At 43.7% G+C, this 15,744-nt stretch overlaps 2 protein-coding genes across 3 annotated transcripts in view; one reads left to right on the forward strand and one right to left on the reverse strand.

Annotated features, from left to right (window-relative positions):
* Positions 1-226, reverse strand: part of LOC149341857 (uncharacterized) — a 108,981-nt gene extending 108,755 nt beyond the window's left edge. Inside the window, exon 1 of the mRNA XM_089546705.1 lies at positions 204-226. Within this exon, the coding sequence (XP_089402831.1) occupies positions 204-226 (23 nt within the window). The remainder of the gene's footprint in view (positions 1-203) is intronic.
* Positions 227-3,145: 2,919 nt separating this feature from the next.
* Positions 3,146-13,650, forward strand: LOC149341858 (uncharacterized). 2 transcript variants are annotated; one of them, XM_089542030.1, is made up of 6 exons: positions 3,146-3,301; positions 4,152-4,258; positions 6,871-6,936; positions 9,235-9,309; positions 11,716-11,769; positions 13,449-13,650. In XM_089542030.1, exons 1-6 carry the CDS (start codon positions 3,208-3,210, stop codon positions 13,548-13,550), a joined length of 498 nt encoding a protein of 165 aa, XP_089398156.1. In that variant the 5' UTR covers positions 3,146-3,207; the 3' UTR covers positions 13,551-13,650. The 2 variants fall into 2 exon arrangements, with proteins under 2 accessions (XP_089398156.1, XP_089398157.1); XM_089542031.1 differs by lacking the exon at positions 9,235-9,309.
* Positions 13,651-15,744: the final 2,094 nt, after the last annotated feature.

The raw sequence follows: 15,744 nt of genomic DNA on the forward strand, positions 1-15,744 counted from the left end.
GTTTTAGCATTTCGTCTTTAATTTCGCAATGACAGCTCATTGAATGTTGCGCAAGTCTAAGACTGACACTTACCACAATTATAGCTGCTTAGAAATGCGATAGCTTAGCGTGGGCTTTGTGCTAGGTTGTCCGCTAAGAAAAACCCACTCATATGACCAGTTGCTGACAGGTTTTGTGAAACAGAACCAAAATTTCACCTCACCTGACTTCACGCGATGCTGCCATGACGCAGGCTGTCCTTCTTCTTCTGTTTCTTAAGACTCCACGCGCAAGAACATGCAGCTTCCTTTTTTTTTCTCGCAGTAGTATCTGCCACTTTTTTGTTATTATTCGAGCTGTTTGCCATCAGGCATAATGAAAAAGGAAAGAAAGTTATAAAAAGGAGTGCAAACAAGCCTCGCTTAAAAAGCGGCAAAAGTTCGCGATAAAGCGATTACCTTGAGTCCACTTGCTATAGTCGTCTGCAACGTCCCATCGCAGGCCAACCTTTCTTAGGAAACGTCGTCTCACGGAAGCTGTAGCCGGCCACTTATATACGACAAACACTCAGATAATAATTCATACGCTATAAAGATAAATACTAGAGCAAAAGAGAAAATATGAAATCGGAATCTTCTACGTTGTCATCGACACCCTCGATCAATACCTGAGCAGCGATCAATTAAGGACACTGAAGCACAGTAACAAAATTTTGCTATAGCATACAGTTACTGAACGAACTAATCTCAGCAAAATCAGAGCTTTTCAAAGCTGCAAAAAAAGGTAAAACAAAACGAAATCGGGATGCTTTCCTATGTCACAGTCCCTCAGCAATATTTAATAACATTTTATTGCCTTCTAAGAGAGCTCTAGAAGTACTTTAGTTCGGGCTAGTTGGTTCGAAGCCATGTTTGAAACAGAAAAGCGCAAATAGGGCGAGGACAAGAAGAACAGGTTTGTTCCTCTGAAAATGCAGTTCTTTCTGCTCCGTATGGAAAACGTTGACTATCAATACTAACTCTATTAAAACTTCCTGTGGGGGAGTTGGTAGTTCATCTTGATGTAGAAGGGCTTATAGCGCAACAAACACTCGGACAAGAGAGACGAAACACACACACAAGCGAAAGTGTGTTTCATCTCTTTTGTCCGTGTCTTTGTTGCGCTATAAACCCCTCCACATCAATACTATCAGCAGCAAAAACCGCTGTGAAGGTGGGAACGTTATGGTTAAAAATGTCTCACCGCATTGCTTTGACATCTTTTCTCATTTTTCGTTTGCTTGCTTCTTTCTCTGAAGCCCTGTGATTCTGATTTTTGTCTGCCTGGTGCTGATGGCGTCCAGATATCCCAAAGCGACTCAGGCTATTAGGGACGCCGTAGTGAAGATCTCCTCAAATTTCGACCACCTGGGATTCTTTAACGTGCACTGATATCGCACAGTACACGGGCCTCCAATATCTCGCCGCAGTCGAAATTCGACCTCTGCGGCTGGAATCGAAGCCGCGTCTTCCGGGTCAGCAGCCGAGCGCCGTAACCACTGAGCCATTATGGTGGCGGATTACTTGTGTGATTAATGGCAAGAATTAATGCGGTGGCGAAGAAAATTGCTACTTACCTGTTCCACTGGCGCGATCTCTTCGACCAGTGAATGGTCGTTGGCTAGCAGGGTGCCCAGAAACCGTTGAATATAGGCAAAAAGAAGTTATAAATTTCGGTCATTTGTTATTAGCACATAAGCGCCAGAACAAAGAGGAAATTGTGAGTGGTAAGAGTACATTGCATGGAAAATCAAGAAAATCACAAGAGGTAATGATCTATGGTGAGAAGTGCATCTCCAGGGCGCCACGTAAAACAGTGAGCAGGGTGGGGGTCAGCGCATTCAAAGAAGCTACACATTTACTTTTAACTGATTGTGTTATCGCTGCCAATAAATCATTTCTTCCCGCTGTCTCGGCAACCACTATGTGGTTGAATCCTATCGAAATTCACTCCGCCAACTTTCACGAAACTGTGGAGCATGTCTGCACCGATTCCTACTGGCGACCACCCCAGAACACTCTCATGACTGCGGCCGAAAAAATCCCTGAGCTGTAAAGAACCAGCCTAGACGAACAGTTACCTTATCTGAGTGCTTGGGTGAGGTTATTCATCTTGGACTGCACCTGTTTGTGGAACTTAATAATCCCGCTCCTGGCGAGGCCTTCCGCGTTGGCCTCGCATAGCTTCGCGTTCCTTTTTTCTGCCCTGAGGCTTTCTAGGTGCTCTTCCTGACTTGCGGTGAACTTGAAGTGGCATTCTGAGCCACCGCAAGTTCAGAGCCGCTCATTTCATCAGCAAAAAGAAAGCACAAAAGTGTATAGAAAAAAAAAGCAGTGAAGTCTCAAGGAGCGGGTAGCGTAGGCGAGGGGTGGCAACCAGTCACTCCAGTGGCAACGGCATCGCAGATACATGTATATCGCTAGCAGCTATCCGTCACTACAGTCACTACTCACTGCAAACAACCAACAACATGGCCGACATGGCGCCGTAGCTGCCTTGCTACCGTGGTGCTTGTAAATTCGGAGCAATAGTATGGCGTGGTGAGGCCTCCACAAAACAAATAATCTTATATTTTAAAAGGTCAATAATTGTAGGCACAAAATCTATTAAAAGGACACTGATGATTTCATTTCACAATTTTATTTATTTATTTTCAATACTGCAGGCCCCTTTAATGGGCCTATTGACTTGCTGAGAGCAAGAATACTCCCCTGCAGCTTCGAAGGGCAACTCGAGTTGCATTTCGCAGTTCCTTTGAAATAAGTGTCCTTAGGAGCGTCTGTATGGCAGCGGGCATTCTTCTCTCGAGCAATGAAGCATTGGATCAAAGTGCCTTTACAATTCCCGTTTGACAGGGGTATCACATTAAATAGTCTCAAAAAGAAGAAATATGCTCATGAACCCGCCAACCTGCTTGCCCAGGGGTGCCGTAATGAGGAAAATGAGAGGAATGAAACTTCAAAGTTCCAAGATATACATGTTCCTTTCCAGCTGCGTAAATATCCTTGTGTGGCTGTAACAGCGATGGCTTGGTCCATGGCAGGGCCATATATCACTAGTGCTCTCCTGCACAGTTGCGCAGAAAATGTAGTGCGCCTCGAACTCAGTTACTCACCGTGGGGGTAGACAGTAGAGCCTCGCAATAAGGCCGACCGCCAAATGTATTAAAATAAGCCGCGAGAGAAAACATGCGAACAATACTGTTTCTGACGTTCACAATATTGCCTTTGAGTTTTAAGGAAGTAAGATGCGGCAAGTTTGAACTATGCGGGAAAAGCGCGGGTAAGTGTGTCGTCTCTTTTCCTCTCTGCATCACTGTTTTCCTGCATGAAGCTAAGCATTTAAAATTGCTCGTTTGTTATACATGACATCGCGCTTGAAAAGAGCAACATCAGTTGTAAACACAAGCTACAATCTTTTGTAAAACTCGTGCTGTTTCCTTGGCAAACTAAGCCGTGAAGAAGCCTCAAGCGCTGCCAGAAACCGAACGTGAAAAGGAAAAAGAAAGCACCTTGTTTGATAAATAAACGGGCTTTGTATTCGTTTGTAATGATTCTTACCTTGCTAAATGACTGCATACAGGTCTTACAGGCCAAGCGGCACGCGTCGACTTTCATAATGGGACAGGCAGCAGTGCCCTGGCTCTTTACTGGGCCAATTCGTGGAGTGAGTTCATGTGACAGACAGCGAACATTTTCCATGGGTCCTGAGAGAGCATTTTTGCACTCGAAATCTACAACAAACTCATTCACTTTCCCATGTCTTAGAGGACTGATGCGAGAACTAAAACATTCGTCGTTTCTGCCATTCAAAAGTAAACTGTTTTTTTTTTTTTCAGCAAACGTTTCAAGTTGTACTCTAGCTACTTCGGGAGACCGGAAAGTATTATTGCCATTTGTATCGAATATTGCCAAAGATAAGGCTTTTATCAAAATGTTGGTTATCTATTACAACCCCTTGTCATACCTTCAATGAGAAAATATTTATATAGGTGCGGCTAGCCGCACGTCGGTCTTATTCAATTTCATCTTCTCACTCTGACTCGTGCAGACCAATTTCAGGTCGTGACTCGCCAGCTGACACCCTCACGAGTCGTATCGCTACCATATCTGGTAACCACTCTTTTGAACAGGAATCGTGACAGCATCTCGGGGCGCAGCCTTTGCGACTAAGTACATCCAAAAGTGCGGCAAGAATATTATCCTGGCTTACCCGTGGACAACGCCTACGATGATTACGGTACGACACGCGGATAAAAACAGCTCTTTTTCAAACCATCCATGACAATATCTTGAAAACATCTGGTCGTGAAGGTGATTATGAAACTTTAATCGGCTAAGTGCAACTTGTGAAAACAGCGCCATATTGCTATTGTGCTTAGTCTGCATGAGGTAAGGTCAGTGGTTTGTATTTTCCCAGCATTCAGTCCAGACAAGCGGAACATCATTCTGGGGCAAACCTTATAGCCTTTAACCCCTTGGCGGACTTGGATGAGCCAGGCTTCTCATAAGCCAACTTTCATCTCCTCCGTGCCCGGTTGAAGGCGAGTAGGGCTGGTCCAAAGTATTTTTTTTGGTTAGCCCACAGATGGCAGAACAGGTACTTAACGGCCATTCTGGTACCATTTTAGCAAAATAATGGGTCCAGTAAAACTGATTGGTCCGTTAGGGGGTGAAAAGCCATTGAGCAACCAGTAGCATATATATATATATATATATATATATATATATATATATATATAAAGTTGCAGCAGGTCTTCTCGTTCAATGGGCCAGGAAGACTTGTAGAAAAAGGGGTCACAACTTTGCAATTATCTTCATTTAATACCGACAGTTTCGAACGGAGGACCGTCCTTCCTCTGGGTATAATACAAATACCCTATATATATATTGTGACGGACTAGAAGACGACGAAGCGGACTGTGGCTTGGGCAGGAGCGCTCGTGCTAGGCTCGCAGACATTAAATCATATCATCGCCATCGGTCATGCAGTCCTTTCTTCATCGCTTTCCGTCACGTAACAATATATATATATATATATATATATATATTCCGATAGCATGACCCGCTTGACTCCTTAAAAAGTATGTAGCAAAGTACACGCTTCGTTACAGGAGGACTTTTTATTCGACTCGATTTTTTCATCGAGGACCCGTCTTTTGTGAGTATATATGTGCATATATATGTGCATATATATATATATATAAAAGTAGAAAAGACATTTTCAGACACTAGAAAAGCAGAACGTATTCAAAAACGGTCGGGAGGAGAGCCTAAGTCCGCTAGCCAGCGTTTCGACTACAGGACTTGTTTTCGTAGAAAAATTAAATAAAGCACCAAGTTATTTGAGCTGCTGAAAGAAGAGGAAAATGAGCGAGTGGTACCTACGTATTCCGATTAGTACAGTAGTTGACTCGACTGTTCCTGCTACACTACGTTCCTCGAAGTGTATTGAATACGAAAATTGGGTTGCCTCTCAGGGTAATACAGGGCACGGCATGAAGGCGAAACGTATCCGTGGAAGGTCGAGGGAGGCGTCATTGCAAAAATTTGGTGAAGCACGTTGCCGCAGTTGGAGCAAGACATCGTCTACAAAAGAAAAATAGGAGTAGCCTCAACCTGACCATAGACTTAACCACCTACTGGTGTAGATTATATCAGCAACCACCTTACTTAACATGCCTCAAGATCAGCCATCATTCTTCTTCGTGACCTCAGGGGCGCTTTAACACCCTTAAACTACAACTCGTCAATTCAACAGGTCTTCTAATATCTGATCTAATACCCGGCTGTTTAGTACACAGAGGTGTCAAGGCACTTCCGTATGTTATTACGAGTGGTACTTCCCTTGTCTGGAAAATGAGCTGGCTGCCTTCTCTACACAGGCACTTGCAGCGTGAGAGCAATGCACGGGGCTAACCAGGACATTCCGCACAGCCGCCTTAAAAATTGGCTGCATTTTAACAGGACTCTGGGTTCGGAACAGTTTGGTATAAGAGTTAATGGAGGATACCTTGGTAATCTGCGGTTCGTTGATGAAATTGCCTTGCTAAGTCACTCAGGGGATGAACTGCGTAACGTTATCAATGACTTAGGCACAGTAGTAAGTGGATCTAAAGATTCATATGCAGAAAACGAAAGTAAATGAAGGGGACCGCAGTTTACAATTGGCAGCAAGGTGCGTGGATTGCGGCTACTTAGGCCAGGTAGTGACTGCAGATTCGAATCACGAGAGCGAAATAGCAAGAAGAATAAGAGTGAAGTGGAGCACATTTGGTACGTTCTCTCAAATCATGCATGGCAGTTTACCAGTATCCCTCAAGACAAAAGTACATAACCGGTGTATCTTGCCGGTACTCACCCATCGGGTAGAAACGTGGAGGCCAACGAAAAAATTGGCTGTGGCTTAGCTCAGCTAGGTCGAGATATACGTAGCGAAAGCAGTTTCGTCTGCTGACATTTCGGTAGCGACACGCCTTCGTTATCGTTCAGCAGCTTGGCGGCGTCTCTATGCGAGACGTTCCTCTCGTTCTGTGGAATCTTGTAAAATTTTGTAACGAACGTAGTGAAAACGGTCTAACCATCCGATCCGTAGCAAATACTGCATTTAAAATGCGTTCTGCGCTGGCATAAAGTAGTTAAGACTGCCATATAAAATAAATGGAGCGCGTTTTTTACAATAAACAGCTAAATACTACAAACGTCCCGAGTCGGGATCTGCGGATATAGTTATTTGATATGCGAAAAAATTGCGTTCATAAACAACTTCCGGCCAAAAATTGCGCTTGTCCAATATTTTTGGGTATGATTAAGGAAACTACTTATTTCGTGTATATTTTTGACCAAATGCAGGTGGCTGAAAAAGCTTGCCTTGGGATGCAGCTTTGTTACAGCTATAATGCTCACAAAAAGACACAGGTAAAATGATCCCATTTCTTCGTTACTTTAAAGCGCTTTGTTTAGGTGAATCGAGGACGAACGAAAAGAGACAACAGAATATTGCAGTACCAACTAGCCCCTTTTGTCGCGCTGGTGACCGGACGCGTATTTAGTCATCAGTAATAGCCATCGTGACGTATCTGGCATTTAGGGTCCTGAAACGACACGCGTACTATCACAGACGCTGTACTGGAGGGCCTCGTATTAATTTCGGCCACTTGATGTTCATTAGCATGCGCTGACATCCAGCATCGCAGGAGCGTTTTTGCATTTCGCTTCTATGGAAACTAGGCGACCACGGCAGTGATTAGATCCGGCGCCCTCGGGCTCGGCAGCTGTAGATCATGGCCCGCCATGGCAGCTTCATCGTCACTATGACCAGATGACATAGCCACAGTGACGACAACGGTGGCAGAGTTTCGCGATACGATTGTATCATAAACACAGAAATGCAGATAAAAGTGAAAATAAATAACATCGGTCGAGTACACAGGGCAAGTTTAGCAGGTTTTGAAAACTACGAACTTGCAGCGATAAAGAAAGATACCGAAATCAATTATTGTTCACAATGGTTTGGTGTTAATGACGTAGACATCGAACAGACCATGTCGTCTGCTCAGATATGACACTACTCGGATGCCCATCTCTGAAGCTATGAGCCGCAGGCGTCCAGGCACCTCGATCACGTGGTTTGAGTATTTTCTTTCCACTCGGCACCTGCGCCTATAACAGCAGAAAGTGAAATAGCTTGGTTCGTTTAGAACTTACTAGACTGGAACGCAGCAGCGTGGAAACGGAAGCATTGCCAACATCTACACCCCTTTCCGTCATGATGCCTGTCTACGATGCTCTATGAGAACGTAGCCTGATTCGAAACGCAATTGTGAAAGAATAAATCAGCGCATTTTTTTCTTGGGGGGGGGGGGGGGGTTGCAAATAAACGTGTAAATAACGTGTAAATAAACACGCTGGTCCTTATTGCCACCTGTTCCCATAATATACAACAAAACCCGGGTGGTGCCTATAGCTGTAGACGTCAAGGATCACTCTGGTCCAGTTTAGTACAGCAAGCAAGGTTACATGCTGAAGACTTGACGCCGGCACGACCACTATTAGTCAGTTTTTGTTACAGAATTGTGTTTAACAATTAAGCGTTACTTTTAGCCCACGCAGCGCCATAATCTGAGTTGATCCCACAACATCTCTAAATAATTTTTGTTAATCAAAAAGTAATAAGCTTAGCGAAGGATTTGTTCCGTACTTCCCTCTTTTCAGGGGAATGTAATTGCCAGTAACCCCCTCCCCAACCAAATGTATATGTATCAGCAGCGCGAACACAAAACAGGAAGGAGGAGAAGATAGTACGGAGCGCTGAACTTCCAACTTTTATTTGAACAAAAACTGAACCCTCACTTGTATACATGCGCCTGGTAAAAGCCCACCAGGGGGAGTAATCAAGGCAAGTGATCGAACTGGGACCCACACGATGTACAGGGCATCAAAAGATAACAAGAATCATAATATACAATGAGTTCCATGAAATAAAGCTGTTATTGCCCTAACAAGTTATTAATAATGAGCACCTGCCTGTTCGCATTTCCGACCCCACCCTGCTCACTCTTTGCCGCCTGGCTGTTTAACTCATCTGGTAAAGAGATTAACCCGGTCAAACAGAGAACCGCTGGCTGGAGTTCTGGAGGAGGATTTTCTCGTTAACTTGGAATTGTTTTTAGCACTTATAATCTGTAAGAACTTTTTGCACCTACATGGCTGCGCTTTGTTTGGATGCTCTGATACTTGTCCTCATGCTTCAAACCTAATCTGAACTCCGAGATTCCCGTAAACGCAGTTTACTAGCTTTCATGTTTGCCGCCGCGGTGGCTCAGTGGTTATGGTGCTCGGCTGCTGACCCAAAAGGCGCGGGTTCGATCCCGGCTGCGGCGGCAGAATTTCTTTGGAGGAGAAATTCTAGAGGCCCGTGTACTGTGCGATGTCAGTGCACGTTAAAGAACCCCAGGTGGTCGAAATTTCCGGAGCCCTTCACTACGGCGTCTCTCATAGTCTTAGTTGCTTTGGGACGTTAAACCCCATAAACTAACTAACTAACTAGCTTTCATGTTTATTATGCCGTCAACTTTTTATTATTTTCTACTGACTTATTTCAGTCGCTGCTACTGTGCTGTGACCAACTTTCATCATACTTTGTTAGAACTTTGATCAGCTGTCCATTTCAAACTAACAACGCATGTTTCCCACGTGGGACGATCTTTCCTGCAGAGTGACATCGCCTTTAGACAAGGTGTCCGAAAATGTGTTCTAGCTGCATCACGTGCATATTATGCCATAAAACCTGTAAGTAACGCCGTTTGCTCTTTTCATGAGAAGAAATCATGCATACCTGTGGGCCGAGGGCTTTGTACTAGACTTTTCGCGAACATTCCATTACAAAAAAAATGCAAATAGGCGCGTACCCTTTCTGTGCTTTCAACGCCATAAGGGAATTATTTTCTGCGGCTATTTTTCTCTCGTGGTTCTAATTTTGTGTCGGGGAACTGAAAAGTTTACATTTGCTAATATATCACAGTTGTATCTGCTCTCCCGGCTATCTAATACATAAAAAGAAACACACCACATTTTCTCTTCTTGGTGGTACGTTTTAACACATCATCCACCCCTTCATGTTACGCTTTATGAACACAACTTCCATGCCACTGCAAGTGCAGATTGACTAAAAATAAGCAGCGCGGATAGACAAGGAGCAACAAAAGACAACACTTCCTTGTCTATTCTAGCTGTTTCTTTTTATTAGGAATTCTGACCAACAAGCCCAAATCAAGACTCTAGTGCAGACTGAGGCCAGCCTGCTCTTATATTCGCAGCTGCTGCAGAACTTTATGCTGACGGTTCCTGATTTAAAAACATTAGAAGAGTGACGACTAGGCTGACGTCTATTAAAGAGACAGCTTTAAGGCTCCGGTTCAGCTGAAAAGACGGAGTCGGCGCTGAGGCCGGAAAGCCGCACCACGCATGTCGAGCAACCCACGTCAGGCGTGTGAAAGACCCACACTACTAGGGAATGTCTAGAATAAAAATAATGGAAAAGAGAATTTGTAACATAAATTTAAGGTCGGCACATGGTAGTCATTGGTTTTACGCAAAGAAAAACTGTCTAAATTCCCGTAGGTATACGACTTCCGGTCGCCAATTAGGCCACGCAGGAAAACTAGTATTGTTTAGGCACAAGTGCGGCTTGATAAGTGTGCGATGCGGTCTTTCGCTTAAAGTCGCATCTTACGAGAGTGTGCTAATGAGTATGCGTTTAATTAGAGAAGTTCTAATTACGGAAATAGCAATTAAGCCAGTCGCAAAGTGCATGACCGCGTTTTCATCCTCTTTGCTTGAAGTAGCATTGTGGCGCCTTTAGGCTTCGGCCGCCGTAAAAGCTCCGCGATCTGAAGTACGCCTCCGCTCCAGTAAGTGGGTCAAGCGGAACCTGCGTATGGATGAAACGCTCCAGTGTGGCCATGTTATTTTGTGTTTAATGCAGTTAGTACCAATCAATATATATGTGTGTGTTTATGTCGAAGCAACATTATGCACGTAAACTGCAGTGCTAAAGAGTTCCAAGACAATAATGGGGAAAATGTGTTGTGTTGCGACGCCAGACGGAATGAACCACCTGCTGCCTCGAGAAACCCGATGTCAGCAACGCTGTTGCCGGCCAGCATGTTGTCACAGGGTCTCGCCCAGACAAGATAATCGCATAGCACAGGAAACAAAATTATCTACACCACTAGCCTGCACTGCTAATAGAAGTATCCCTATGTCGTCTCCAAGATCGAGGCGTCACGGAACAAGCTCCTCGGTGTTATTTTTGTGTTCAGTATTTTTTTACCAAGATACTACATTCGTGGAAGCAAATTCCGAAACACCAAGATTTCTTTCAGCGTTCTTAAAGGGGCCTGATAGTCGGATGGCGTTTGGTCTCTAAAGCAGCTTTAGAGTAAGTAGGCTCTGCCTCATGTGAACGCGACTTTTCCCCCTACCTCGCCTAACTGATAGATAAAACTAAACACTGCCCTGAAACTGTTCGCACAACGCGCATAGTGCGACGCATATCCTCAATATTAAATGTAAATGTCGCACACATTCCTGTCCAACGGTGGCGGCGCACACATTTTGCATGCAAAACAAATTGAACACGTTTCTTGACATTACCAGTAGGTTTGAGTTTTTCTAGTTCGATCCCGGCCGCGGCGGTTGAATTTCTTTGGAGGAGAAATTCTAGAGGCTCGTGTACTGTGCGATGTCAGTGCACGTTAAAGAACCCCCGGTAGTCGCAATTTCCGGAGCCCTCCACTACGGCGTCTCTCATAGCCTTAGTCGCTTTGGGACGTTAAACCCCATAAACCAAACCAAACTAAACCTCATGGGAGCATTTTCTACCTTCCACGGAGGCAAACAGCTTTAAACGCAGTGCTTTTAAGCTCAGCGTATAGCTGCTAAGAGCTTTCTCTCAGTTATGAAGAAGGAATATTATGCTTATTTCCACCAACAAAAAAGGCTCCAATTACATGCAGTCAATCTTTGTTTTGTCTTCTTTAGTCTGATAAAAAGTACATTTGATAATAAAGAGCGGAAACGAATTCCGTCACAATGTTTTGTTTACGAATATGAAATATTTTCACAATTTTAATGCACCCATGCACAAGGAACCTAATCATCTGATCCGCTGTTTTTCTTTCTGGCATTCCTCAGGAAACTTTCGCATTTACGAAGGAACAGTTCGAGTCTATGTTGCAGCATTTCAATGTAAGCAAGTGAAATTTTTTCTTGCAAAGTTTCAGATGTGGAGTGCTTGCGCAACGGGAATCATGAGATAGTTTAATGAAAAGTGAAAGAAAGTAAAATGAGCAAAATACCTGAAAAACCTGCTTCGTTACTTCACTTCCCAAGCTGTGCCGTGAATATTTCTCCTGTTCTCAAGGTCACGTTGCTGGCGATATCTATGCCTTAATGTATGTAGTTTGATGCGCCATGCTGCTGTCAGGAGCAGAAGTTGTTTGTGTTACCGCAACTAGGTTATGTTAAATTCGGCACAAAAATATTGACGCCATTTCACTCGAGTGATACTTCAGGAAATTAATTTTTTTATTTGGCACTCCCAGCTAACTGGGAGGGAGTTTGTTGTTTCATACGTGCAGGGATCCTTCACTTGTTCAATCGTTCATTCACTCACTCAGCCGCACGTTCACTCTGTGCCGCATTAAACCAGTGCGACATTTATTGAAGTGGTAATCGATGCTGTTTCCCCCTTAATTTGGTCCGGTTTTGTACATTTGCGCCTTTTTTATGAGTCAGATAAGGAAGTGATTTGCCATCCTATACATTTTTGGCATTCATTCATTATGTTACATAATTAGGGTAATTAATTCTTGTACCTTAAAAGACCGAGCACAAATAGCAGTTGGCTTGTATGGACAGAGTACTGCGTTCTAATCACGAAAATACAATTCTCAATGAAAACGAAGCTTTTAGGGTCTAGAAAACACCAAAACCCGAAATACAATGGTCACCATCGCCGGCGAATTTCGCAAACAAATCGCGTGGTGCGTCTACACCAATGTTGGGGTCGTGGATCACAGAGACTGGGCTGCACTGCCGTTCACTTAAAAACGGAGCCGACCTGTCCGTCTCTACTTAGGCGTGTGAAGTTAATCGAGTGAGGGGATAATTTTCAAATGCTAACTTTTTGGCCATAAATGCGTTTTTTTTTCTGCCAGGCAGGTGTTAAAATGAGAAGAAAGAGCCAGAGAATCATATTTTACTGAGAACAGCAATAATTATACGGAATTGTCCTCGGTTTACTTTAAAAGCTGGACTGAGGACAACGCTGCCTAATTTCTGCTGGCAGGAAAAATCTATGCTACACCTAGCTCTTTTTGGCAATTTTCGTGTTTAACATATAAAGCCACAGCGCCACTGAGACGGGACGAAGGGACTAGACAGACACAAACAAAAATTAGCCTTTTTTTTCGGCAACAAAAGCTCCATTTATTATTGAGAAAAGTGGACTTAAATTTTTTGTCTCTTACTTTAATCGAACTGGTGTCGCCAAGCCTGGAAAGGATTACGTGATCACTGCTTCGAAAGTAATGGCCGTGTAGCCCACCCTCAAGTATATGCGCGAAAAAACCTTCTTCGCCCACCGCATTTCGCATGAAAAAACAGCCGGTAAAAATGGCGGTAACATTTTTCTGCCCTCCTACCTTGTAAAAGCTCCCCTTCCAGTCAAAATTTGTGATTACTACGCGGCAGTTAACCTATCGTTAAAGCCGTACTGAAATTTGTTCTCAGAATCTCTTTCAGTTGTTGTCGTTTTATGCACTCTCGTTTGGTGTGTGCGTGTCGAATATCTAAGAGAGCAACACTAAAAGGGCTTTTTGTTGTTGCTCAGGGCCTTACTTTGTTTCTTCTTTTTTCTGCTCAAGATGTGTCTCAGGGGTGACATGTTGCCAATGGATCCTTCAGTGGCACAAGCGGCACTTCGCTACTTTTTGAAAAGCTTCGGCATGATTGGCCAGCGTCGGTAGGACACGTCACGATGTGAACTGGAATCTTGAAGGCCGGCAATTTTCCCCAAATTCAGAGCAGCAGCGCAAAAATAAAACAACGCTGTCACATGCACCAGAAGGCAGCAGTGCTGTTGTTTTGTGCGCGCTCTCCTTCCTCGTGGTGGCCGACATAGGCAGTCATCTGCTGCCATGCACTGTCGACACCCAGACATTCGATGACGGGCGCCGCTGTTTCTTGCATCGGGCTTGACTAGTCAAGATGAACTCCGTGCATACGCGTAGTGAAGGTGGATCACATTGGTTTCCCCAGTGCGTGGCATGACCCCCTGCATGCCGAAGGCACTTCTGAAATCCAGTTATAAGTATATATGCTTGCATGCACAGAGTGGAGCTACGGTTTAAGTTTTTGAACACAATCGGGTGTCGGTCAATGCCGTGCGCTTTCGGCAGCGTGAGCTTTCCGTTTGGTTTTGATTGCTGCTTGTTGGTTTTCCGTGCTATACTCACTTGACCCATCTTGTGCTGTCCGTTCGATTAGTAGCACGAAGCGGCCTACTTTAACGTTATTTTTGTTATTTATACTGTCTCACGTTCTTCTCAAGCAAACAAAAAATATAGATCAGGGTGCCTATTTCCTTGTTTAGGCGTTTATTTTCCTTTCTTTCGGTTAAATGCATGCCTATTTAGAGATTTTGATAATGCATTGGTTCCCCGGTCCTACCTTCAAAAGGACATTTAGCCAATGTGATGACAACATCTGTGCAGTATATAGTGAATCTCTAGAAAGGATTGAATATTTTTTACTTGAATGAGGCAGTATCTATTCAAATTTTCCATATATTATTATTAGTGTTATCAACTGCACTGAAATAAAAAATTGGTGCTATGAGTAGAAGGAAAATAATAACTGATAAAATTATGCTTCACATAATAATCTAAACTGTGCCTCTATCTGGGAAGTGCTTCGAAGCTATATGAATAGCCACTATAGAGGTCCATCGCATCGCTTTTGGTTTTATTACGTGGTGCCTTCTACATAAATGCAACTAAACAATCCGTGCAATTGTCAGTGACGATACAGCAGTGTTTAAAAAACAGGAAGATAAAACAAACTTAACACCTGCCATCAAGAGGTCTTAGTGGCAAAAAACATTTTTTTTTTTTTCGAAACGACGCAAGAAAGGAACCCTAAGCAGCTCTGTGTCTGGTTTTTTTAAATAAAAAGTGCGCCCGTATGTGTTAAAAACACATAACGTAATGCGTTTCTGTAGAAAGCGCTGCCATGAGCAAAAACGCAGGGTAGCATCAGTTTCTTGACTTAATGAAAGAGGGAGTGGTTGTTTGCTCGAGAACTTGGAAATAGTGAAGCAAAACTAATGCGCCCGCAAAAGTCGGTGCTTGTCGGGGAAATGCGAAGAAGCGTTTAGTTTGCACTGCGCAAACAACGCATCAAGATACACCGTCGCAGCAGAAAAGTTCAATTCTCTGAGATTTACTTTCCTACCAAAACTCTAAGAAGTGCCTATCCTGTACACTCTGGTTGCGCAGCCTTTTTCTCTCGCTCTAAAACTTGTATCTCATTTCACTGTCTATTACAAAGCTTCCTGCTCACAATGAAGGTAAAGGCATTCTATTAGCCAGCCGTCTAGACTGGACGCTCAAGAACGACCTTTCCATTCTTTCACTTTCAAAGGATATACTTTAATTATGTATTTGTCCAATTAATTTTACGAAGTAAACAATCGAATTCACGAGCGAAATTGTCGGTCAGCAGTTAAACAATATAAGGACATGAACTAGTGGCGGCTGTTAGCGTTAACAGCGCCACTGATACTGACGCTATGGGATTACTTCTCTTATTTTGAGATGGAAGTACAAGAGGCAGTAATGAGTTATGTAATGGGATGTAATAAGAGAGGAAAAAGTAGCCGCAAGCTGACCACAGAAGAAAATATACAGTGGATAAGGCATTTATAATTGTCGTTTCTTTCTTTTGGTGGACCGCCATGTTTAGCTCAGTGAAGGCGTATATAAACGTTTCGATCGTGTTTGCCATGCGAGTCCGTATTTCTCTATTCAGTTTACAATGCGTAAACTTGCACCACTGCAATAAAGTGAACGGAAATGCGCTTATACCCTCGGACCAACGCAAATCGACTTCCACTTCGAACTGCACTTTGCAAGTCCAAACTACCAGCAAGCTTCACGAGCA

The sequence above is a fragment of the Amblyomma mixtum genome, chromosome 5 (genome assembly GCF_055824585.1).
Source record: "Amblyomma mixtum isolate Tamu chromosome 5, ASM5582458v1, whole genome shotgun sequence".
Taxonomy (NCBI): domain Eukaryota; kingdom Metazoa; phylum Arthropoda; class Arachnida; order Ixodida; family Ixodidae; genus Amblyomma; species Amblyomma mixtum.

Coding starts and splice junctions, on each gene's coding strand:
- LOC149341858 (XM_089542030.1), top strand. CDS start 3,208: ATGCGAACAATACTGTTTCTGACGTTCACAATATTGCCTTTGAGTTTT. Junction 3,302..4,151: donor ACTATGCGGGAAAAGCGCGG/GTAAGTGTGTCG, acceptor TCTTTTGAACAG/GAATCGTGACAGCATCTCGG. Junction 11,770..13,448: donor CTATGTTGCAGCATTTCAAT/GTAAGCAAGTGA, acceptor TTTCTGCTCAAG/ATGTGTCTCAGGGGTGACAT.